This window comes from Aquarana catesbeiana, linkage group LG10, assembly GCF_042186555.1.
Source record: "Aquarana catesbeiana isolate 2022-GZ linkage group LG10, ASM4218655v1, whole genome shotgun sequence".
In the NCBI taxonomy this organism is placed as follows: domain Eukaryota; kingdom Metazoa; phylum Chordata; class Amphibia; order Anura; family Ranidae; genus Aquarana; species Aquarana catesbeiana.
The window spans coordinates 79,513,245-79,537,166 of record NC_133333.1 but is presented as its reverse complement, the minus strand read 5'-3'; the positions used below and the strand labels follow the sequence as shown (position 1 = coordinate 79,537,166).

Below are 23,922 nucleotides of genomic sequence, written 5' to 3'. Positions count from 1 at the left end.
TATTTTCTGAAAGCACATGACTAAAATCATGATTAGCAGATAAATACACAGCAAATTTTACAAAATTCATACTAAATATAAAAGCTTAAACTGTATTGAGTTAATACATAACAAATATTTGTAATTTTTACATTGCGCTGTTTTTCAAAATGGTGAAAACCGAACATACGCAAAATATCTGAAGGTTTTAATTTTTCCCTTACAGCTTTCAGAATTTGTGAAAGACCCCCAAAACCATATATTTTCTGAAAGAATATGACCTCTAGAATAAAAAGAAGGTGCTACTGATTTTTTAAACTCTGTGGTAATTGCGCAAATGTTTATCAAACCAATATATACACACAAAATACACTAAAACCATTATTAGCAGATAAAAACACAGCTAACTTTACAAAATTCCTGCTAAATCCCTACTAAATATAAAAGCTTAATCTGTATGGAGTTAATAAATACCAAATATTTGTCAATTTTAAATTGCGCCTTTTTGCAAAATGGTGAAAACCGAACGTACCCAAAAATTTCTCAAAAAATCTGGAGGTTTTCATTTTCACTTACAGCCTTCAGAATTTGTAAAAGACCCCCCAAACCATACATTTTCTGAAAGCAGATGGCCAATAGAATACAAAGAAGGTGCTACTGATTTTTGAGGCAGTGTGACATTTGCGCAAATGTTTATCAAAACAATATTTCGCAAAAAATACACTAAAATCATTAATAGTGTACATAATATTAATTTGCTTTTCTAACACACCTGGATGGACTGCGAGCTCAAATCCCTGCGCTCCAAGTCCACCTTTTTTGAAGCCTATCAGAGCCTATGGCCTCCCCTCGGTAATTCAGGTGCCCGGTGTATGAAAAGGGTACAGGCGCCTGAATAGAGGGTGGCTACAGCGGCCATGGATACATTCATGCTATGCATGAATGTATTCATTCTACATAGAGAGGGGTGGCGTGACAGAAGGGGCGGCGCCCGTGTGCCCCTGTTTGGAAGTAGAAACAGTGACAGGACCCAATTTTTTAGGATTAGGTTAGGTCTAAAGGTAATAACAAGATCTAGTCCCTGAAGGGAGAGGAAGGTTCCAGATCCTAAAACCATTGTGCATACCCCACATAGCAGCTGTATTAGGACAACGCATCGTCTTGGAAAACCTTGTTACAGAAATTCCTGTTGTGACAAGGCTAAGCCTCCATGCACACTGGGCTTAAAAAAACATCTGTTCTCTTGGGAGTAAAAAAACGCTCATATGGAGCATTCTTTGTACAAAGTTTAGACGAGTTTAGAAGAGTTTATAGTTTTTTCTGCCAGTGAGCTCCAATCAAACACGAACCAGAAGGTTTTTTTTTCCTGCTTCTAAGGCTTCATGTGCTCTGATGATCTTGAAGGGGAACTCCACGCCAAATGTAAACAAAAAAAAACGGCATGGGTTACCCCTCCAAGAGCATACCAGGCCCTTCAGTCTGGTATGGATTTTAGGGGGAACCCCCCACGCCCAAAAAGAACGGCATGGGGGTCCACCTAAAATCCAAACCAGACCCTTATCCGAGCACACAGCCCAGCAGGTCAGGAAAGGGGGTGGGGATGAGCGAGTACCCCCCCTCCTTAACCATACCAGGTCACATGCCCTCAACATGGGGGTTGGGTGCTTTGGGGGCAGGGGGCCCTGTGCCCCCCACCCCAAAGCACTTTGTCCATATGTTGATGAGGACAAGGGCCTCTTCCTGACAATCCTGGCCGGTTGTCGGGAAGAGGGGCCCCCAGACTCCAGCCCCCGAACCTATGTGAATGAGTATGGAGTACATTGTACTCCTACCCATTCACCTAAAAAAATGTCAAAAATAAAACACATTACACATGTTTTTAAAGTAATTTATTAAGACAGCTCCATCGTCTCTTCCGATCTCTTCTCCCCTCTCCGGCTCTTCTGCCTCTGCCGGTTCTTCTCCGCTGATGTCTTCTAGCCCTCTCCGGTTCTTCTCCCTCTGTCCGCTGTCTTCTGCCTCTGCTGGGTCATCTCTGCTATCTTCTCGCTCTTTTGCTGGGTCTTCTCCCTCTCTTCTTCTTCCGATGTTGACTCGACGCTCTCTCCCGCTGTAATGCTGGGTGTGCGGTTGCCACTACTTATATTGGCATGCTGTTTTTTTTGTTTTTTTATTTGGTGTGGAGTTACCCCTAAAGATTCTTACCAGGCACAGTGCCTGGTATTGTCGGGGATCAAAGTCGGATCCCTGTTCATTGAAGTCGGACGCATGTCGGACTTCAAGTTGCAGGGCAAAGTCGGATCCAAAGTGGTACGACTGTCGTGACGTACCAGTGTGAACCCAGTCTAAACGTCCTTATGTGCATGGACTTTTTTTGGGTAATGGATGTGCTATACTAACAAAAAAGACACACCACAATTCCCTTTCAGGGAATTTCTAAAACAAGCTGCAATGACTGGGGGGCCCTTTCTGCACTATGTCTCTATACAGGGTCTTTCTGAGGTCTGAGGGCCCCTCCTGCACTATGTTTCTATGCAGGCTCTGATATGTGGGGCCCCTCCTGCCCCAAGGTGTCTGCACACATGTGTTGGTCTGTGCAGAGGAATGAGGCCGGGGACGCTCACTCCTCAGTGCCCATCAAATGCAGCCTGAGCAGTGCCCATCAAATGCAGCCTAAGCAGTGCCCATCAAATGCAGCCTGAGCAGTGTCCAGCAATGCAGTCTTACCGGTGCCCATGAAATGCAACCTTACCAGTGCCTTGAGTTGCCATCTACCTCATGAGCACTCGTGGTGAAGCTTGCATTTGAAGGAACATCAAACAAGAGGAGAGATATATATATATATATGTGTGTGTGTGTGTAATATATATTATATATACACACGCAGTATACTTATACCAATTTATATGATGTATTAATTCATGATGTTTTATAGCGCCTCCACCTTTACCTTTGGTCATACAAATTTTAGGAACTGCAACCATTTTTATACACAGTCCACCCATTTTCAGGGGCTCAAATGTAATTGGACAAATGAATATGATCATAAATAAAATGTAAATTTTTAAAAATTTGTTTAGAATCTTTTACTGGCAATGACTGCCTGAAGTTTGGAACCCATGGACGTTACCAAAGACTGGGTTTCCTCCTTTCTGATGCTTTGCCAGGCTCTAACTGCAGCTGTCTTCAGCTGTTCTTTGTTTGTGGGTCTTGCTGAAGGCAAAACTAAAGGCAGAAAGTGAAATGCATGCTGAATTGGGTTGAGATTAGGTGATTGACTCAGCCATTGTAGAATATTCCACTTTTTTTCCTTCAAAAGCTCCTGGGTTGCTTTTGCAGTGTATGCATTTGGCTGAATCTGGGATGACGGTATATCTCTAAACCAGTAGTTCTCAGCCTGGAAGCTGGGACCTTGGGGGTCGAATGACGATTTGCCAGGGGTCACCGAATCCTGGGCTATTCCTGAAGCCTGCACTGTTCTCCCAGCCTTTTCGAGGCCGCCCAGAAGGGCTGCCCCTGGAGCCTGTGGCTGCCCAGCTGGGCTGTTCCTGGAGCCCGCGGCCGTCCACTCAGCCTCTTCACAGCCACCCATTCAGTTCACAGCATGGCTGGGGGGCAGAGACTAGAGGTCAGCTGACTGGTGAGGAATGTGAAATGGGAGGGGCTGGAGGAGGCCCTATCTTCTGATTTCAGCATAGATGTCACTGCTGCGAGACACTACAAAGTCGGAGACACAGTGAGTAACACTACCTGTGATTATAGTTGCCATTAAAAGTCCCCACTACAGTTCTCAGATCAACAGATGACTTTGATCAAGAGCACCTAAGTTGGCTAATCAGAACTCCCACCAGCACTGCCACTGATCCCATCCCCCAAGGAGTAAGGGATGGAAATAAAAATAGAGAATACATGGAAGGGAGAGGAAAAGAGGGGGAGGAACAAAGAGAAAGAAAGAATAAGAGAGAGAACCAAAAAGACGGTGAGAGAGGGATGGGGAAAAAAACAAGAAATTAGGATAGAGATGAAAGAAAGGAGAACAAAAAGAGAGTGGTACATCCTAAGCGGAAGGGACTCAGGGATCGCTAAATATTCGTGGGTTAGGGGCGAAAATTACTTGTCTTGCCTTGGGTGCTGAGAACCCAAACTACGAAAATGATTTTACTGTTGGGGTCCCCACAACTTGAGAAAATTTATAAAAGGAGTCATGGCACTAGTAAGGTTGAGAACCACTGCTCTAAACACTGCAGAATTCATCCGGCTGCTTCTGTCTTCTGTCACATCATCAATAAACACCAATGACCAAGTACCACTGGAAGCCATGCATGCCCATGCCATCACACTGCCTCCACCATGTTTTACAGATGACGTTGTGTGCTTTGGATCATGAGCTATTCTAAGCCTTCTCCACACTTTTTTTTTCAAGTCATTCTGGTACACATTAATCTTCGTTTCATCCGTCCAAAGAATGCTTTTCCAGAACGGTCTGGCTTTTTTAGATGTTTTTTTGGCAAAGTCTAATCTGGCTTTTCTATTTTTCAGGCTTATGAATGGTTTGCATCTTGTGGTGTACATACCCTCATATTAAACCTGAGGGTGTGCACTTTCAGCCCATATCCATTATATAACTATAGCTTGAATATGTTTTGGTAAATACCTGAAAAAAAATTAAAATTGCACCTTTGTCCAAATATATACAGTATGGACCTAACTGTGTATATATTGTGGGAGATTAGCTTGTGGGGATTACCTCTTCTCGAAATGAATTCAAACGTCCAGGCAGTTTCTTTAAAATCTGGCGGGTTGTCAGCTTTATTTACAAGTGGTTTGCAAAGTCATAAAAATAAACAAAAATAGTAAAGTAAATCCTTGCCGTCCAGCACTAAACTAAACAGTAAACTGCTCTATATACGGTGTGGGGCTGGTCCCCGTCACCCACAAAACATGAGGTAAAGCAAACCTTCTTTTTCAATCCAAACAAACAGAGTTCCTCTCTCTGATTGGAAAAACCCAGGCCGGATTCCAGTTCAATCTCTTACAATAGAACGAATGCGAGGTGAAATATACCGATTATCGATGACCTCACCTCACATACCATCACATAGGCTCCCCCTCTGCTTAAGCCCCTGCGGCTGAGCATGCGGGAGAGGGCATCTGCATTCTTTTGGAGCTTGCCCGGCCTATGCTCTACTGTAAACTTAAAGGGCTGTAAAGTCAGGAACAACCGCATCACGTGGCCATTTTTCTCCCTGTTGTCACACATCCACTTTAGGGGAGCATGGTCGGTGACCAGCTTAAATGACCTCCCCAACAATAATTCAGGGAGTCTAAGGCCCATTTAATAGCGAGAAACTCCTTTTCGACAATGGCATAGTTTTTTTCGTGCTTGTTCGGTTTCCGATTCAGTTATACAACCGGGTGCTCACCATCTCTGTTCTGGGATAGTACAACCCCCAGGCTCACCTCAGAGGCGTCTGTCTGTACCACAAACTCCTTTGTGAAGTCCGGTGTCACTAGCACCGGTAGTACACAAAATGGCCTGCTTTAATTTCTGAAACTCCTCCTCCACTTCAGGATTTCATTTAACAATGACTGACCCTCTACTCTTCGTCAGGTCGGTCAGAGGGGTGGCAATGGTGGCAAAGTTGGGTATAAACAGAGGCTGGAAAAAATCCGGGCCAGATTCCAGTTCAGTCACAATATATACATACAGAAAAGATTGGTGCATTTTGCAGGGAAATTGTAAAGGTGTTTCCTACAGTCAGGCACTCCCTAATAGAATATGGTTTTGGACCAGGTATTCAAGGGAGTGCTTATAGTTGGAGAGGAGACAATGATTGCTCCAGTGTTATTCAGCTTTTAGTCTTATCGTGTTTGCTCCAATCAAAAACCAGAGTTAGATGAATTGCCTGATCAAAGTTGAGGGTAGCTAAGGGTTTAAACTAAGTTTCTCTGGGTGGACTGTGCATCCAGAATATGAGAGAATTCTCTTCTGACCAAGAGTAGGAAGGAAGGTGGGATAAAAATAGGAAATGTTTGCAGGAAGTTTGCTTTGAGGTAAAGCAAACATGGTAGTACATTCAAATTTAAAATGTCATTCTTCACAAATCATGTGTGAGAGAGGGATCGCTGATTCTATAAATACCTACTAATAGTAGCAGGGGAAAATTCTCTTTAGCCCCGAGCCTATTTTTCTAACTTGTTTACAAGTTAAAATAATTTTTTTGCTAGAAAATTACTTAGAACCCCCAAACATTATATATATTTTTTTCTAACGCCCTAGAGAATAAAATGGCGGTCGTTGCAATACTTTTTGTCACACCATATTTGCGCAGCGGTCTTACAAGTGCACTTTTTTTGGAAAAAATACACTTTTTTTTAATTAAAAAATAAGACAACAGTAAAGTTAGCCCTATTTTTTTTTATATTGTGAAAGATGATGTTAGGCCGAGTAAATTGATACCCAAATGTCATGCTTCAAGGTTGCACCCGCTCGTGGAATGGCGACAAACTTTTACCCTTAAAAATCTCCCAATGCGACATTTAAAAAAAATTCTACAGGTTGCATGTTTACGAGTTACAGAGGAGGTCTAGGGTTAGAACTATTGCTCTCACTCTAATGCCCTGTACACACGGTCGGACTTTCCGACGGAATATGTGCGATCGGAGCTTGTTGTCGGAAATTCCGACCGTGTGTGGACTCCATCGGACTTTTTACATCGGAATTTCCAACACACAAAGTTTGAGAGCATGCTATAAAATTTTCCAACAACAAAATCCGATCCATTAAATTACGATCGTGTGTAGACAAATTCGACGGACAAAGTGCCAAGCATGCTCAGAATAAATTAAGAGACGAAAGCTATTGGCTATTGCCCTGTTTATAGTCCCGACGTATGTGTATTACGTCACCGCGTTCAGAACTATCGGATTTTCCGACAACTTTGTGCCACCGTGTGTATGCAAGACAAGTTTGAGCCAACATCCGTCGGAAAAAAACGATGGATTTTGTTGTCGGAATTTCCGATCAATGTCCGACCGTGTGTACAGGGCATAACAATCACAGTGATACCTCACATGTGTGGTTTGAACACTATTTTCATATGAGGCTGCTACTCACGTATGCGGTCGCTTCTGCGCATGAGCTCGGCAGGACGGGGTGCGTTTAAAAAAAACATTTTCTAATTTATTTTACCTTTAATTTTTTATTTTTACATTGTTCTTTTAAAAAAACAACCATCCCATGTAACCATCCCTTGCATGACCTCATAAATGTGAGATCTGGGGTCAAAAAGACCACAGATCTCATATTTACACAAAAATGCAATAAAAAAATAAAATAAAAAAGTCTCTTAATAGCTATGGGCAGAAGTGACGTTTTGACGTCACTTTCGCCCTGCAATGGTATGGAGCCGGGTGGGGGCTATCTTCTCCTCACTTAGCTCCATACAACACACAGGAGTGGACGCGATTGCCTCCACCGCTACAGGCGGCTCTGTTAAGCAGCGGAGGGCACCGGAGCATGGCGGGAGGGGGCACCGCCGATAAAAGTGATCTCTCGGCAAATCCGCCATGAAATATGAACAAAACATATTCCTATGTAGTGTGAACTTGTCTCAATTCCGAGTCACTTCTGTCAGGTCTTGCTGACACCATGAGGGAAAATGGTGACAGGGGAAGGAGCTCCAGCATACAGCCTGTGATTGACAGCCTCAGCTCTGTTCCTGTGTGCTGTATGATGGAGGGGGTGTCCCTTCCCATCCCTCCAAGCAGCTCTCCGCTTTCTCCACTCAGTGTACATTCAGTTACTCCCCCCCCCCCACACACACACACACACACACACACACACACACACACACACACACATGCGCACACACGCACACACACTTTCTGGAAGCTGTATAAATTCTGGACTTTGAATGGAGAAGACTGCAGATAAACAGGTACAACCTACAGTATCTCACAAAAGTGAGAACACCCTTCACATTTTTGTAAATATTTTATTATATCTTTTCATGTGACAACACTGAATAATTTACACTTTGCTACAATGTAAAGTAGTGAGTGTACAGCTTGTATAACAGTGTAAATTTGCTGTCCCCTCAATATAACTCACACAGCCATTAATGTCTAAACCGCTGGCAACAAAAGTGAGTACACCCCTAAGTAAAAATGTCCAAATTGGGCCATCACCTTTACCCCCAGCTTCTTTGGTCATCTTGGAGGTGTGTTTGGGGCCGTTATGTTCGCATAATGCTGCCCAGTCTCAGACGGGAGGGGATCGTGCTGGCAAAAAAATTGAGTACACCCCTAAGTGAAAATGTCCAAATTGGGCCCAATTAGCCATTTTCCCTCCCCAGTGTCATGTGACCCGTTAGTGTTACAAAGTCTCAGGTGTGAATGGGGAGCAGGTGTGTTAAATTTGGTTTTATCGCTCTCACTCTCTCATACTAGTCACTGGAAGTTCAACATGGCACCTCATGTCAAAGAACTCTCTGAGGATCTGAAAAAAAGAATTGTTGCTCTACATAAAGATGGACTAAGCTATAAGAAGATTGCCAAGACCCTGAAACTGAGCTGAAGCATAGTGGCCAAGACCATACTGGTTTAACAGGACAGGTTCCACTCAGAAGAGGCCTCGCAAAGGTCAACCAAAGAAGTTGAGTGCATATGCTCAGCATCATATCCAGAGGTTGTCTTTGGGAAAAAGGCATATGAGTGCTGCCAGCATTGCTGCAGAGGTTGAAGGAGTGGGGGGTCAGCCTGTCAGTGCTCAGACCATACGCCGCACACTGCATCAAATTGGCCTGCATAGCTGTCATCCCAGAAAGAAGTCTCTTCTAAAGATGATGCACAAGAAAGCCCTCAAACAGTTTGCTGAAGACAAGCAAACTAAGGACATGGATTACTGGAACCATGTCCTATGGTCTGATGAGACCAAGATAAACTTATTTGGTTCAGATGGGGTCAAGCATGTGTTGAGGCAACTAGGTGAGGAGTACAAAGACAAGTGTGTTTTGCCTACAGTCAAGCATGAAGGTGGAAGTGTCATGGTCTGGAGCTGCATGAGTGCTGCCAGCACTGGGGAGCTACAGTTCAATGAGGGAACCATGAATGCCAACATGTACTGTGACATACTGAAGCAGAGCATGATCCCCTCCCTTCGGAGACTGGGTCGCAGGGCAGTATTCCAACATTATAACGAACCCCAAACACACCTCCAAGATGACCACTGCCTTGCTAAAGAAGCTGTGGGTAAAGGTAATGGACTGTCCAAGCATGTCTCCAGACCTAAACCCTATTGAGCATCTGTGGGGCATCCTCAAATGGAAAGTGGAGGAGCGCAAGGTCTCTAACATCCACCAGCTTCGTGATGTTGTCATGGAGGAGTGGGAGAGGACTCCAGTGGCAACCCGTGAAGCTCTGGTGAACTCCATGGCCAAGAGGGTTAAGACAGTGCTAGAAAATAATGGTGGCCACACAAAATATTGACACTTTGGGCCCAATTTGGACATTTACACTTAGGGGTGTACTCACTTTTGTTGCCAGCGGTTTAGACATTAATGGCTGTGTGTTGCGTTATTTTGAGGGGACAGACAATTTACATTGTGATACAAGCTGTCTCGCTACTTTACAATGTAGCAAAGTGTCATTTCTTCAGTGTTATCACATGAAAAGATATAATAAAATAGTTACAAAAATGTGAGGGGTGTATTCAATTTTGTGAGATACTGTATGTGGGAGGATTTTCATTTCTGTGTATTACCTGAGGTCAGTCGCTTCATTAGGTATATGTATGTGCTTACAACCACTTAAAGATTTGTGGGGTTAGGAAAATGCCTAGATGCCCAAGCTTCCCAAAGAGAGAGTTTGATATGGTATTCCGCTTACACGACTTTACCGCTGGGATGTAAACAGCAGAGGTGGCAAGCAAGCAGCTGTGGAGGGAAGGAAGGGGCATTATCTCAGTGTAGCCTAGTAGGGTTGGATTTAGGTAAAGTCATAATAAAGGTACAGCTACTCTTTAGGAGATCACTACAACCTGCTAAATCCCACCCCCTCCCCAAGGAAATGTTTGGTGGATATCAAATTCAAAACTGTTATACACAGAAGTTTCATTGATGATAGATTATCTTAGAGAGGAGTTCCACCCAGGGGGTCCATTTAAAAAAAAAAAAAATTAAAAGTCAGCAGCTGCTGACTTTTTATTGGACACTTACCTGTCTCTGGGTCCAGCGATGCGGGGTATCGAAGCCCCGCTCGTCCCCCCCCTCCGCTCGTCAGCGCCGGCATTTCAACTGTGGGCGCCAGGCTGTGGCTTCACAGCCTGGCACCCACTGCGCATGCGCGAGCGGCGCCGCACGCCGTGATTGGCCGCTCAATCACCTGGGACCTGTAATGGGTCCCAGATGATTGACAGGAGGGAGGGAGCAGAGCGGAGCCCTTCCTGTGCCGAGGGGGAAGTGATGTCACCAGCCCAGGCAAAGGAAGAGGCAGACTACGAGGGACCACCTAGCAACAGGCATTTAGAGGTAAGTAAAAAAAAAAAAAAAAATTATCCAAATGTTTTTTTGGGTTTTTTTTAGAATTTTTCAGGTATTTTTGTTTTTTTGGGTGGAACCCCACTTTAACAACCTTTTTCATTTTCTGTAAATTATGCCACGGTCAGGGAATAACCCAAGTGTAGCAAAGATAATTATGTATACAGTAGCCTACTTGAATTAACTTATGTGCCCATTCAGTAGACTGTGAAAAACTACATCCAAAATGTATTTGCAAAGCCGCAGCAGTCCCGCTGCTCCTGCACTTTGGTGGATCTACGCTTTTATAACGTGTAACCAATCAGATACTCAGAAACTGCAGCCAATCAGGATGTTCGGACACTGTCATGTGAAACTGATTGCAGTTTTTGTGTACCTGATTATAACAATTAGACTCATTTAAAGTGCAGGACTGCTGCTATGCAAATAAGGTCAACTGTCATTTTTCACAGCCAACTGAATGGACACACACGACCATTTAAGTACCTGTGGCCAGAACTTGGGTTTTATGGCAATTTGCTGATGTGCCTCGACACTGTAGTGGGAGTTTTGACCAGGATTACCATGCAGCTCTCTGGAATTCCACGCAACTGTCAATCAGGACCCAGTCAGGGACACTTTTAATCCAGGAGCAATCTTCTGAAAGTAGGGACTATCCCTGGAAACCAGTGATATCTGGTCTTCTTATCGTTCCATCCTTGGGCATGCAGGGCACTAAAGGATCCGATTTTGAAAGCTGCTGCCCTCTCACACTGAAATCTCACTCCCCTTGCCACACTATATGAAATCAGTTAAAATAAACAAAAAGACAGATATCCCCATATAACAATATGGATTTGTGCCCATAAGACCCTCACATGTGAAGTAATGGTTCTCGTCCTTTTAAAATAAGATAAAGTGTAGTTTCTGCTCTTATCGGTGTCCAGTAGGGGTACGCTACCATTATTCTGGCCTGATTGCTGGCTGTATAGTACCACCGCTTGTATCATGGGGGTCCTGAGGGATCCCCCCTGGGGAAGGAACCCAAATTTAGTATGCACCATGTAAGGTGTGGGTCGGCAGTACTTCCCTAGTGTTGGGGATACTCAGGGGCCCAGTGCCTCCTGATGTGAACAGTGCTACCTGGTCTGGCCAGGCCCTGGGATGGCAGAGAGCTTGTGGTGTCAAGTGCCCCTTGGGGTGGCATCCCAGGGGTGCCAGAGTGGGACCCCACTGTGTGAGGCTGGGTTCACACCATTGCGAAATCCAATTCACAATAGCAGGAGATTTTGATCGGCTTCCTATGGAGCCGGTTCAAATATCTCCGCAGCAGGTCAGGTGCGTTTTGCACACAAACGCTGTCTGTCTTTTGGTGCGTTCAGTTTTAAATTCAGCCCAAAATTCGTGCTTAAATCGGTCCTGAAACAGTGAACCAGGACGCACCGGACTCCTGCTGTGAGACAGATGCGGCAATGGTGTGAACCCAGCCTAAAACTGCACTAGGCCAAAACACTTTTGCTTTTTTCTACACAACACCTTATGGGCTAGGCCTTTTAGCCAAGACCGGGGCAATTTTTGTTATTAGGCCGCAAGGCCTAGCCAATGCACCTGCACTGGCCCTTTTTAAAATTTTTGCATATTCATTTTTTTCTCCATGTGTGTTCCTTTTTCAAGCGGATGGTAGGTAGTGGGTCTTTGGGCCTACCCTGAAGGTCTAGGGTTAGTGTGTGTGTGGCCATTAGTTTTTTTCCTCCCCTGCCTTGGGGGGGGGTCTCCCTTCAGAAAAGCCCTCTACCTAGAACACTTTGGTTGGCTTTGGCTGACCATGAGGAGAGGGGTCCGCTGGGCCTTTTGGCTAGGTGGACCTGAGTGTGCCTTAAAGCGGAGTTCCACCCTAAAGTGGAACTTCCGCTCATCGGATTCCCCCCCCCCTCCGGTGTCACAATTGGCACCTTTCAGGGGGGAGCAGATACCTGTATAATACAGGTATCTGCACCCACTTCCGGGTATAGCTAGCCGCAGCTAGCCGCAAACTCCCCGCCCACCCCCGTTGTGTTGTGGGAAATACACAGTTCCCACAACACAACGGGGACCAGTGTAGAAGCGCAGCGCGACTCGCGCATGCGCAGTAGGGAACCGGGCAGTGAAGCCGCAACGCTTCACTTCCTGATTCCCTCAGTGAGAATGGCGGAGGCAGCACCCGAGGATCGAGGGACGGTTCGGTCTCGGGTGCCGACATCGCTGGACCCCGGACAGGTAAGTGTCCTTATTTTAAAAGTCAGCAGCTGCAGTATTTGCAGCTGCTGACATCTAAAAAAATTTTTTTTCGCGAAACTCCGCTTTAAGCCCCGTACACACGATCAGTATATACAAAAATTATTGCTTTCAAAGCGATAATGCGATAATCTGATCGTTAGTACACAGCTTTGGTTCAAAATTTTCCGAAGGGACAAACACGAACATTTTTCTTGTACGATTTTCGTTTAATCTGTACAGTTTTCTTCCGAAAATACAATACAAATACATTACATCACTTCCAAATTTTGATTCTGTCGTACAGGAGTTTTTGTACTTTAGTAACCTATTTGTTTTCGATATGTGTACTAAGCACCCAAAGTGTTTTTTTTTTTTTGTGTGTGTTCACATGAACTTTTTAGGTTCACTTATGGTGTTTAGTAAAAGCGCACTGCGGACTTTTAAAAGAAATTAGAAAAAAATAAAAAGAATCGGTTGTCTCAGTAAATTTCTACAGTGTATAGCCTGTAATATACAGTGTATAGCCTGTAACAATTTTTTTTTTTAACTGCTTGCCGACTGTATATATACTGTGGCAAGGCGAATTTGCTGCGCAGGAATATGTATCTAGTATGTAATCCTGCACCTCTGGGTCTGGTGCATGCACCGCCGGCTTCCTGCTCCCGCTATGATTAGACACAGCAGGTGCTGATCGGCGGGCACAGCGGACGCGATGTCCGCTGGCAGCCACTGATGCTTCGGTAGACAGGCAGAATGGCGGTTCTGTCCCTACAGAAGGCATGGATCCGGCAAAGCAGGGGCACCGATCCATGCCTTCTCCTAGTACAAGCACCTCCCCCACAGTAGTAAAGCACTGGTCAGGCACACATCTAACCCTTTGATCCAGTAAATAATAAATTTTAAGAAAAAAATTTAAATATCCCATAGTTTGTAGACGTTATAACTTTTGCGCAAACCAATCAATATATGCTTATTGGGATTTTTTTTACCAAAAATATGTGGCAGAATACATATTGGCCTAAATTGATTAAGACATTTTATTTTTTCAATTTTCTTATTGGATTTGTTTTATAGCAGAAAGTAACAAATATTTTTTTTTCAAAATTGTCTGTCTTTTTTTGTTTATAGAGAAAAAATAAAAACCACAGTGGTGATCAAATACCACCAAAAGAAAGCTCTATTTGTGGGAAAAAAGGACATAAATTAGGCCCCTTTCACACGGGACGGATCCGTGTTGATCCGCCCCGTGTTTATCCGCTGCTCAGCGGGGATAGCTCCGTTTTCCCCAGCTGAGCAGGCAGATGACAGGGCGGGACCCGCACACTGTGCAGGGACCGCCCTGTCAGATCTCCGCTCTCCCCTATGGGGGATCGGAGGAACACGGACCGTCTGTCCGTGTTCCTCCGATCCGCTCTGCAGACGGATAGAAAAATAGATTTTTCTTCCGTCCGCAGAATCGGACGAGAGCGGAGGTGGACGACATCGGGTGTTAGCGGATGTACATCCGCTGACACCCGCTATCCCATAGGGATGCATGTATGTCCGTATTTCATCCGAAAACGGATGGATGAAATACGGACATACGGTCCGCATGCATGAAAGGGGCCTTAGGTTTAGGCACAGCGTCGTAGGACCACACAATTGTCAGTTAAAATAACGCAGTGCTGTATCGCAAAAAATGGCCTGGACATGAAGGGGGGGATAAATCTTCCAGAGGTCAAGCGGTTAATGAAAAATAGATATAATGTTACGAAAAAAGGTTTTAGCAGTTGCAGCTGGTTAAGCCCCATAGTCTGTGCTATATATTATTGCATCTTGTAATTTTTTTTAATTATTTATACACAGGACGCAATATACAGCCAGGTGATTAAAAATGAGAAAAAATTACAGGATCCACAAATGCAGCAGAAGAGGAACACAACCACTGAAACTGTTGGTAAGTTCTTGTGAACATCCAAAAAATATAAATAAAACAGCACTGTGTATAAATGTGAATAAACAGCTGCCAACACACCTATAGACCCAGGTAGTTGAAAAATATGTGAAAAGTGTGGCGCTATAAACGCTGAAGAAGAATTATACCATATGTGACATATCTTGGGTCAAATACAGTGAATAGATATACCATTTGGTTGTGTGTGATATGAGAAACTAAATATCATCTATATAATATACAAAGGTGAGAACCAATGTGTAAGAAATTTTACAGTATCAATACAAATTGCCAATAATATACTGCATGTAAACTATAACATATACAAAAAGGTATATATAAATATATAGTATAAATCAAAACATGTGTTTATCAAAACATGTGAAAAGTGATGACAAATAACTAATAAAGTCCAAAAAAGGTGAGTTGGCACCACCGGGAGCCAGCAAGTTAAAGTCCACCAACAGTGTAAACAGGAAGAAGAAGTGAAGAAGCCACCACCTAGGATCATAGGGGGCTTACCAGATGCAAATGACTTGGAACGGCGTATGCCGGCCAGGTCAAAACAAGCTATGAGACCAGCGGGTCGCACAAGCGTAGTATTTTAAATGCCCATATTGGATTGAGGATTGGAACAGAGATGTGTGGAGAGGCTATGTAGAAGCAACCAGAATTCCCGGGAAAGACAATAATGATAGGGAGAAGCCGTCACCTGAAGTTCTTAAGGCTTACCAGAGGTTGTTGACCCGGGAAAACTTATGTCAACCAAGTCAGATAGGCATAGTGACCAACTGGTCGGAAAGGTATTCCCCTTTTAACGCATCCTCAAAGTACTCCAAATTGGGGCAGCTGCTTGGCGTCCACATTGAATCTCAACAGTCATGGGAATAATATCTCAATGGAAGGCCACAAACGGGTATTCATATGCCATGTGAGAAATGGATGAAAAAAAACCCACATAGCGTAATGCCTATCTGACTTGGTTGACATAAGTTTTCCCAGGTCAACAACCTCTGGTAATCCTTAAGAACTTCAGGTGACGGCTTCTCCCTATCATTATTGCCTTTCCCGGGAATTCTGGTTGCTTCTACATAGTCTCTCCACACATCTCTGTTCCAATCCTCAATTCAATATGGGCATTTAAAATACTACACTTGTGCGACCCGCTGGTCTCATAGCTTGTTTTGACCTGGCCGGCATACGCCATTCCAAGTCATTTGCATCTGGTAAGCCCCCTATGATCCTAGGTGGTGGCTTCTTCACTTCTTCTTCCTGTTTACACTGTTGGTGGACTTTAACTTGCTGGCTCCCGGTGGTGCCAACTCACCTTTTTGGACTTTATTAGTTATTTGTCATCACTTTTCACATGTTTTGATAAACACATGTTTTGATTTATACTATATATTTATATATACACCTTTTTGTATATGTTAGTTTACACGCAGTATATTATTCGCAATTTGTATTGATACTGTAAAATTTCTTACACATTGGTTCTCACCTTTGTATATTATATAGATGATATTTGGTATGGTATATGGTATGGTATGGTATGGTATATCTATTCACTGTATTTGACCCGAGATATGTCACATATGGTATAATTCTTCTTCTGAGTTTATAGCGCCACACTTTTCACATATAAGTTCTTGTGAACATCCCTGCACAAATAATGTTTATTGTGGTACTTTTTAAATATTTGTCATTTCAAAATAAAGTTAGTATAATCTTGAATTTACATTTGTGCTTTGGATATGGTTTGGCAAAATTCCTGGGGATATATAGTCATCTTAACTGTTGTTCTTTCAGTTGATGGGGATAAACAGGACCTAACGGCCCTCCGGGCTGGGCAGGAGGTGGTAAGTATACAATTTGAAACTCTTTTCTTTACGTTTCAGAAAACATATACAGTTATGAAAGTTTATAGGTTGTTTGGAAGTCAGATTCATATATTCTAGCTACTGCAGATTTTCTATTATGACCTTCCTAATTAAAAGTAATATTAAACTAATTTTTTTTAATGAATCAGATAGTGAAACGTACTGGAAACATTTGTGAGGCCAGAACATACTGGCCCCAAAAAGGATGATAAAAGGAAATTAGTTATAAAAGACAAAGATAAGGCAAAGGTTTTAAATGCTTTCTTCTCCTCAGGGGGTATAGTATCCAAGACTGTAATGTTAATAACAGGTCACAGAATGTACCCTCATGGCTAACAGAAGCCAGTATCAGAAATAGACTTGAAAAACTTAACATAAATAAGTCACCAGGACCAGATGGCTTACACCCAAGAGTCCCTAAGGAACTCAGTCAGGTGATAGCTAGACCATTGATCATAATTTTTATGGACAGTTTACTGACTGGAATGGTACCAGCTGATTGGAGAAAGGCCAACTTGGTACCAATATTTAAAAAAGGGCCAATATATATCCCTGGAAACTACAGACTGGTTGGTCTAACGTCAATAGTCTGTAAGATACTGGAGGGGATAATAAGGGACTATATCCATAACATAACATAAATAAGTCACCAGGACCAGATGGCTTACACCCAAGAGTCCCTAAGGAACTCAGTCAGGTGATAGCTAGACCATTGATCATAATTTTTATGCACAGTTTACTGACTGGAATGGTACCAGCTGATTGGAGAAAGGCCAACTTGGTACCAATATTTAAAAAAGGGCCAATATATATCCCTGGAAACTACAGACTGGTTGGTCTAACGTCAATAGTCTGTAAGATACTGGAGGGGATAATAAGGGACTATATCCATGATTTTAGTAATGAAAACTGTTTCATTAGCAGTACTCTGCATTGATTCATGAAGAATCGTTCTTGCCAGACCAATCTATTAACATTCTATGAAAAAGTGAGCTGCCATGTAGATAAGGGAAGGCCTGTGGATGTGGCATATCTGGATTTTGGAAAGGCATTTGATACAGTTCCCCACAAATGTTTACTTTACAAACTGAGGTCTGTTGGCATGGACCATAGGGTGAGTACCTGGACTAAAACCTGGCTACAGGGACGGGTCCAAAAGGTGGTGATAAATGGCGAGTACTTGGAATGGTTTGGTTGTCTGAAAATCCTATCGTGTGTACAGGGCATTAGACATAACCACCATCATCAGGGAAACTTGACTGAGATGGATTGAACACATTCTAAAATTACGAGCAATTCAAAAACAAGACACCAAAACACCACCAAAATAATGACAGCTTTTTGGGACTACAACAGCTTACAACTAAGTCACCATGGATGTACTAGAAAATGCAGGGGGGAGTACTCACAATAAAAGTAAACCTTTATTGTTATACCATTTAAACCCAAACATTTTATTATATTGCAGCTTACCAATTCTTAGATGTAATGGCTGCATTAGCTTTCTTTTTTAGGCTTTCTTCCTTTTATTTACACAAGGAGAGAGGCGCCTCTGGGTGCAGATATAGGACAAGTTTAATAGAACTTAGTACAGGCAACTCACATTTGAGAAGTCATAGGTAGGCATGAATAAGTCCCAGCATGTGGGTGATCTGGTCATCAGTGTGTCAATCTGTTCCTGCGAGGAAGAGGCGCATTGCTCGATACAACACCGCTGGTAGTGGGAAGCCGGTCGCGGTGGAGACCACTCAAAGAGACGCTCCTTTTTCAAGGGCTGCTTTCCAGTGTCAGCCACTTGCTTCTTGAGGATGCGCAGATATTACTTGATTCTGATGTCGGTTCTGTGCTAGAGGATGGGAGTAACTTGAGCCTACAGAGAGGGGAGAACACTGATAAACAACAAATTGGCAGTCACGTTCCCCCAGCCCCAGCGTATTGCCAAGTTGGCTCCAGTGATGATGAGGATGGAGGGGATGATGAGGTCACTGACGCAGCTTGGGTGCCAGATAGAGCAGAGGAGGAAAGTGAGGGGGAGAAACAATGCCAATGAGGCAGGATGTCCTCCAGTGGCAGCCACCATGGAAGGGTAGAGAGCAGCCACCCTATTCCATCAGATTGTGGAGCTGTCATCTCCCAGCCCACTTCCCACAGCTCAGCTGTGTGGGCTTTTTTAGCACATGCACAGCTGATCGCACTGTTGCAATTTGCAATCTCTGCCGCAAGCAGATCAAGTGTGGCAAAAACACCAGCCATTTGAGTGGCACATGCTTAACAAGGCATGTAACCTCCCATCACTCAGCCCGTTGGCAAGAGCACCTGAAAGCCTCACACAAGGGACACATTTCTTCTCCTCACATTTCATGTCTATCCCCTGCTATACCTCATGACCTCTCAGCAGCCTGCACTGATAGGGATGATGTTATAGCAAAGGGTGTCACAGGTCCTTGCAACACATCTGCCAGCAGCACACCAGCAGCTGTAGAGTATAGCAGGCAAATTTCTCTGTACCAGCTGCAGCATCAAAGAAAAAAAAAATACCCTTCCTACCACCCACATGCCTAGGCGTCTAAATTTCAACTTGTCCAAATAAAGAAAGCTTGCAGGGAAAATCAATTATTTAAATGTAACCATTTCCTGACCGGCGCACGCCCATGTACGTCAGCAGAATGGCATGGCTGGGCAAATGGGCGTACCCGTACGTCCCTTTAAATTTGCCACCATGCCTTTGCGTGCGCACCGGCCGGGAGCTCCATGAGTCGGATCGCAGGTCCCACGGGCTCGATCGTCGCGGGGATACCCGCGATTGCCTCATGGAGAGGACGAACGGGGAGATGCTAATGTAAACAAGCATCTCCCCATTCTGCCTAGTGACAGTGTCACTGATCTATGCTCCCTGTGATCGGGAGCAGAGACAAGTGACGTGTCACACGTAGCCACACACCCCCACAGTTAGAAAAACTCCCCAGGACATACTTAACCCCTCCCTAGCCCCCTAGTCGTTAACCCCTTCACTGCCAGTGTCATTTACACAGGAATCAGTGCATTTGTATAGCACTGATTGCTGTATAAATGGCAATGGTCCCAAAAATGTGTAAAAAATGCCCGATGTGTCCGCCATAATGTCGCAGTCATGATAAAAATCGCTGATCGCCGCTATTACTAGTAAAAAAAAAAAAAAAGAATAATAAAAATGCCATAAAACTATCCCCTATTTTGTAAACGCTATAACTTTTGCGCAAACCAATCAATAAACGTTTATTGCGATTTTTTTTTTTTTTTTTTTACCAAAAATATGTAGAAGAATACGTATCGGCCTAAACTGAGGGGAAAAAAAAATTTTAAATATTTTTTTTTTTTCTGCTTTTTTTTCACAATTGTCGCTATTTTTTGTTTATAGCGCAAAAAATAAAAACCGCAGAGGCGATCAATTACCACCAAAAGAAAGTTCTATTTGTGGGGAAAAAAGGCCGTCAATTTTGTTTGGGAGCCACCTTGCACGACCGCGCAATTGTCAGTTAAAGCGACGCAGTGCTGAATCGCAAAAAGTGCTCTGGTCAGTTAGGGGGTAAATCTTTCCGGGGCTGAAGTGGTTAAATGTCATTTTTTTCTGTATAAATGTCAGTTTTGCTGCAGCAAGTTCTATACACAGTACAGATGGGCCACTTTACAGGCAGACTAAGGGAAACCCTCAGGCACTACAGTATATTTAAAGGAATTTTTCATTTTGATTTTTTCACTTTAAGCATCATTAAAATCACTGCTCCTTTAAAAAAAAATCTTTTTAAATGTTTTTTTGCATTGGAACATGTCCCCCAGAGCAGTACCCGGGGCCCCCATACCCTTTTTATGGCCAATAACTTACTTTTGATTTTTCAAGTTCGGGTCCCATAGACTTTAATAGGGATTTGCGATGTTAGAGAGTTCTGGCACGAACCTAACCATAGGGTGTTCGGCCCATCTCTGGTGTTCATTAAAGGCTTTGTATATGGTCGGAGGATCAGCTACAGAGGTAGAGCTTTCAAGGAATTGGTCAACACACCAACTTGTGTTTTTAGGGCTTTTTTGCTCACTTTTATTTAGTTTTATTTAAAAGTTCCTGAACAAAAGGGTTCTCACCATCACATGAGAACACAACCCAATGCAATGCTTTTCAGTCTCTTGACTAGTTTTGATTTAATCAGATCCATAAGGGTTGATTTACTAAAACTGGAGAGTGCAAGCGCTGATGCAGCTGTGCATGGTAGCCAGCCACCTTCTAACTTCAGCTTGCTTAAATAAGCTTTGACGAAAAAAAAATCTGGAAGCTGATTGGTATCTCTGCAGAGCTGCACCAGATTTTGAACTCTCTAGTTTTAGTAAAATAACCCCATAGATTCTACAAACTATGGTTGATAGAATTTAAAATGAATAAATCTTTATATTTTGACTGCCTGTCTCATTTCGTAAGGCTCTAAAATGCCAGTATAAATACTCCCAAAATGACCCCATTTGAAAAGGCCAGGGTTGTCGGGAAGAGGCCCTTGCCTTAATCAACATGGGGACAAGGTGCTTTGGGGTGGGGGGCGCAGCGCCCCCCCTGCCCTGAAGCACCTACCCCCATGTTGAGGGCATGCAGTCTTCTACGGTTCAGGAGGGGGGGCGCTCACTCGTCCCCACCCACTTTCCTGACCGGCCGGGCTGCGTGCTCGGATAAGGGCTTGGTATAGATTTTGGGGGGACCCCCACGCCATTTTTTCAGCAAAGGGGGTTCCCCTTAAAATCCATACCAGACTGAAGGGCCTAGTATTGTCTGAGGGGGGAACCCCACGCCAATTTTTAAAAAAATTTTGGCGGGGGTTCCCCTTTATCCTCAGCACAGAAGATGCACCGCAAGTCGGATCACGATGATCCGACTTCTGGTGTCACTTCTATTCAAATCAATGGACTCCCTTAGGGAACCATTGATTTTGAATAGAGGCAGAGAAACGCCGAACGAGGCTTAACGCTGTTTTTACAGTGTTAACCCTTGTTTAACACCTTTTACCGGTGTCTGGCATTTCCAGTACTGCTCTTGAACGTGATTTTGTGGCGTTCTGAAAACAGCCCATAAACTCCACTTCTGATAAACGTCCAAAAATGTCCATGTGTGCATGGACACATAGGATAACATAGAGTGGAGTTTATGGGCTTTTAAAAAAAAACGCCCAAACTCCACAAAACGTCCGTTTATGAGCTCCAGTGTGCATGGAGCCTTATAATTACACCCCAAAAAACATTCTGCTACTCTTCCTGAGTATAGGGATACCACATGTGCGAGACTTATTCACAAGCTAGGTGCATAGATGTGCCCAAAATCCAAGATGCACCTTTGGGTTTTCAAGGAGCATAAACTATGCGTCTAATTTTCCAACTGCCTGAAGTGCCAGGACATGAGAAACACCCACAAAATTATCTTACTTTGGACAGCAAATACCCCATTGGTATTTTGTGAAAGGCATAGTAAGTCTTTTGAAAATTTAATTTTTTGTAACAAGTTTTTGGAAAATGCAGAAATTTAAAATGAAAATGTTTTTTATTTTTTTTTACAAAAAGTGGCAATTAATAAGATATTTCTTACACATGGCATATGTGTACTTAGATTTACACAAAACACATTCTGCTACTCCTCCCAAGTATGGCAATACCACATTTGTGAATTAAAAAAATTTTTTTTTACACCCTTGCCACATAGATGGGCCCAAAATCCAAGGAACACCTTGAGCTGTTCTAGGGGCATAAATTACACATCTAATTTCTTGACTAGCTATCACATGTCTGGAGGCCCTGGAATCACCAGAACGGTGGAAACACCCACAAAATGACCACATTTTGTAAAGAAAACACTCCAAGCTATTTTTAGGTGAGGAGATACCCCTCCAGTTATACTCGGTTAGATTAGAAGACTCCTTTTCTCCTAACTCCTGTGTGTGAACACACACAGGAGTTAGGAGAAAAGGAGTCTTCTAATCTAACCGAGTATAACTGGAGGGGTATCTCCTCATATGAATGTTCCCTGGGACCTGACTGACAGTATACTCATCCATAAGCTGAAGGGGTGCGGTGCCGTTTCATCTACAAAGGCCCCGACCGGGTTAAGGTCGCAAGCTTATATTAGCTTGCCTTCTGGTAAGCGCACAATTTTATCAGTTTGTCACATTGGTGCGGTGAAGGTCTCATTTATCCAACTGTACTTCATTTGGCAACCGGGATTGTTATCCTATCTCCCCCCATCATTCCATTTCTTCTGTTGGGACTCATATCTGGACTGTTTTTTTCGTTTACTGATTTTGGGACTAATCTTCATGTGATCAATTCCTTATTCACATATTTGATATAATTTATTAACACTTAAATAGGTATTTTCACTTTATATATCTGTTTACCTATAGGGCAACCTTAAGGTAATCACTATCACAGCGCTGCTCTTTTTTTGATTTTGTTTACTGAGTGTGTGTATCCCACTTTTAGCGGCTGCTTTTTTGTCAATATTGATTCATCCTTTATACACTTGTTTTGTTCTTGATTTGTAGGGTTTTGCTCATCTAATGTTATATCAGTGTTTATATCCAGCGCGGCTGTTTTCTTTATTTTTATTTTTAGGTGACATGGGGAGTCCAAGTATGGCACTACCACATGCATGAGACTTTTTTAATGTTTGGACTGATTATGTACCAGACATTGTATTTTGTGTATCACACAAATCAACCAATTGTATCAAAAACAGTGTACTGTAATGGTTGCCTCTGTATAAGTGGTCAGGGAATATAGCTTAGTGTAGTGTCACCTATAGCAGTCCCTGTTCCTAGCTCACTGGTATGTGGCTGCCCTCGGGAATGCGATATTTAATGGCCAGGAAGTACAGGAGGCTGAAGAAAGGAAGAACAAAAGACTTCCTGTGGTTCCAGGCGTGCAATTGTCTGCAGGGGATGGCTGGGACTGGTGTCTTGCAGGAATGTAGTCAGTCAGACGTGCAGGTGGGTCGGTTCAGGCTGCAGGCAGAGACATGGATTTAGTGTACCCGTGGATTTAATGTACCTGGATTTTGCAAAGGCATTCGATACAGTCCCCCATAAGTGCTTAGTCTACGAGCTGAGGTCCGCAGGCGTCGACCATAAGGTTTGTTCTTGGGTAAAAAAATGGTTACAGGGGCATGTCCAAACGGTGGGGATAAATAACGTGTACTCAGACTGGTCTGGAGTGATAAGTGGGGTGCCCCAAGGTTCTGTCTTGGGACCAATTCTATTCAATTTATTCATAAATGAAATAGAGGATGGGATAAATAGCTCAATCTCAGTTTTTGCAGACAATACAAAATTAAGCAGGGCAACAGCTTCACACC

General features: G+C 43.4%; 1 protein-coding gene across 4 annotated transcripts in view; it reads left to right on the top strand.

Moving 5' to 3' along the window:
• EPS8L1 (EPS8 signaling adaptor L1) overlaps window positions 1–23,922 on the top strand; it is a 349,361-nt gene that overhangs the window by 224,376 nt on the left and 101,063 nt on the right. For all 4 annotated transcript variants that reach the window (XM_073602314.1, XM_073602315.1, XM_073602316.1 and 1 more), the window contains 2 exons: window positions 14,598–14,688; window positions 16,495–16,544. In XM_073602314.1, coding sequence (XP_073458415.1) covers window positions 14,598–14,688; window positions 16,495–16,544 — 141 coding nt within the window. The remainder of the gene's footprint in view (window positions 1–14,597; window positions 14,689–16,494; window positions 16,545–23,922) is intronic.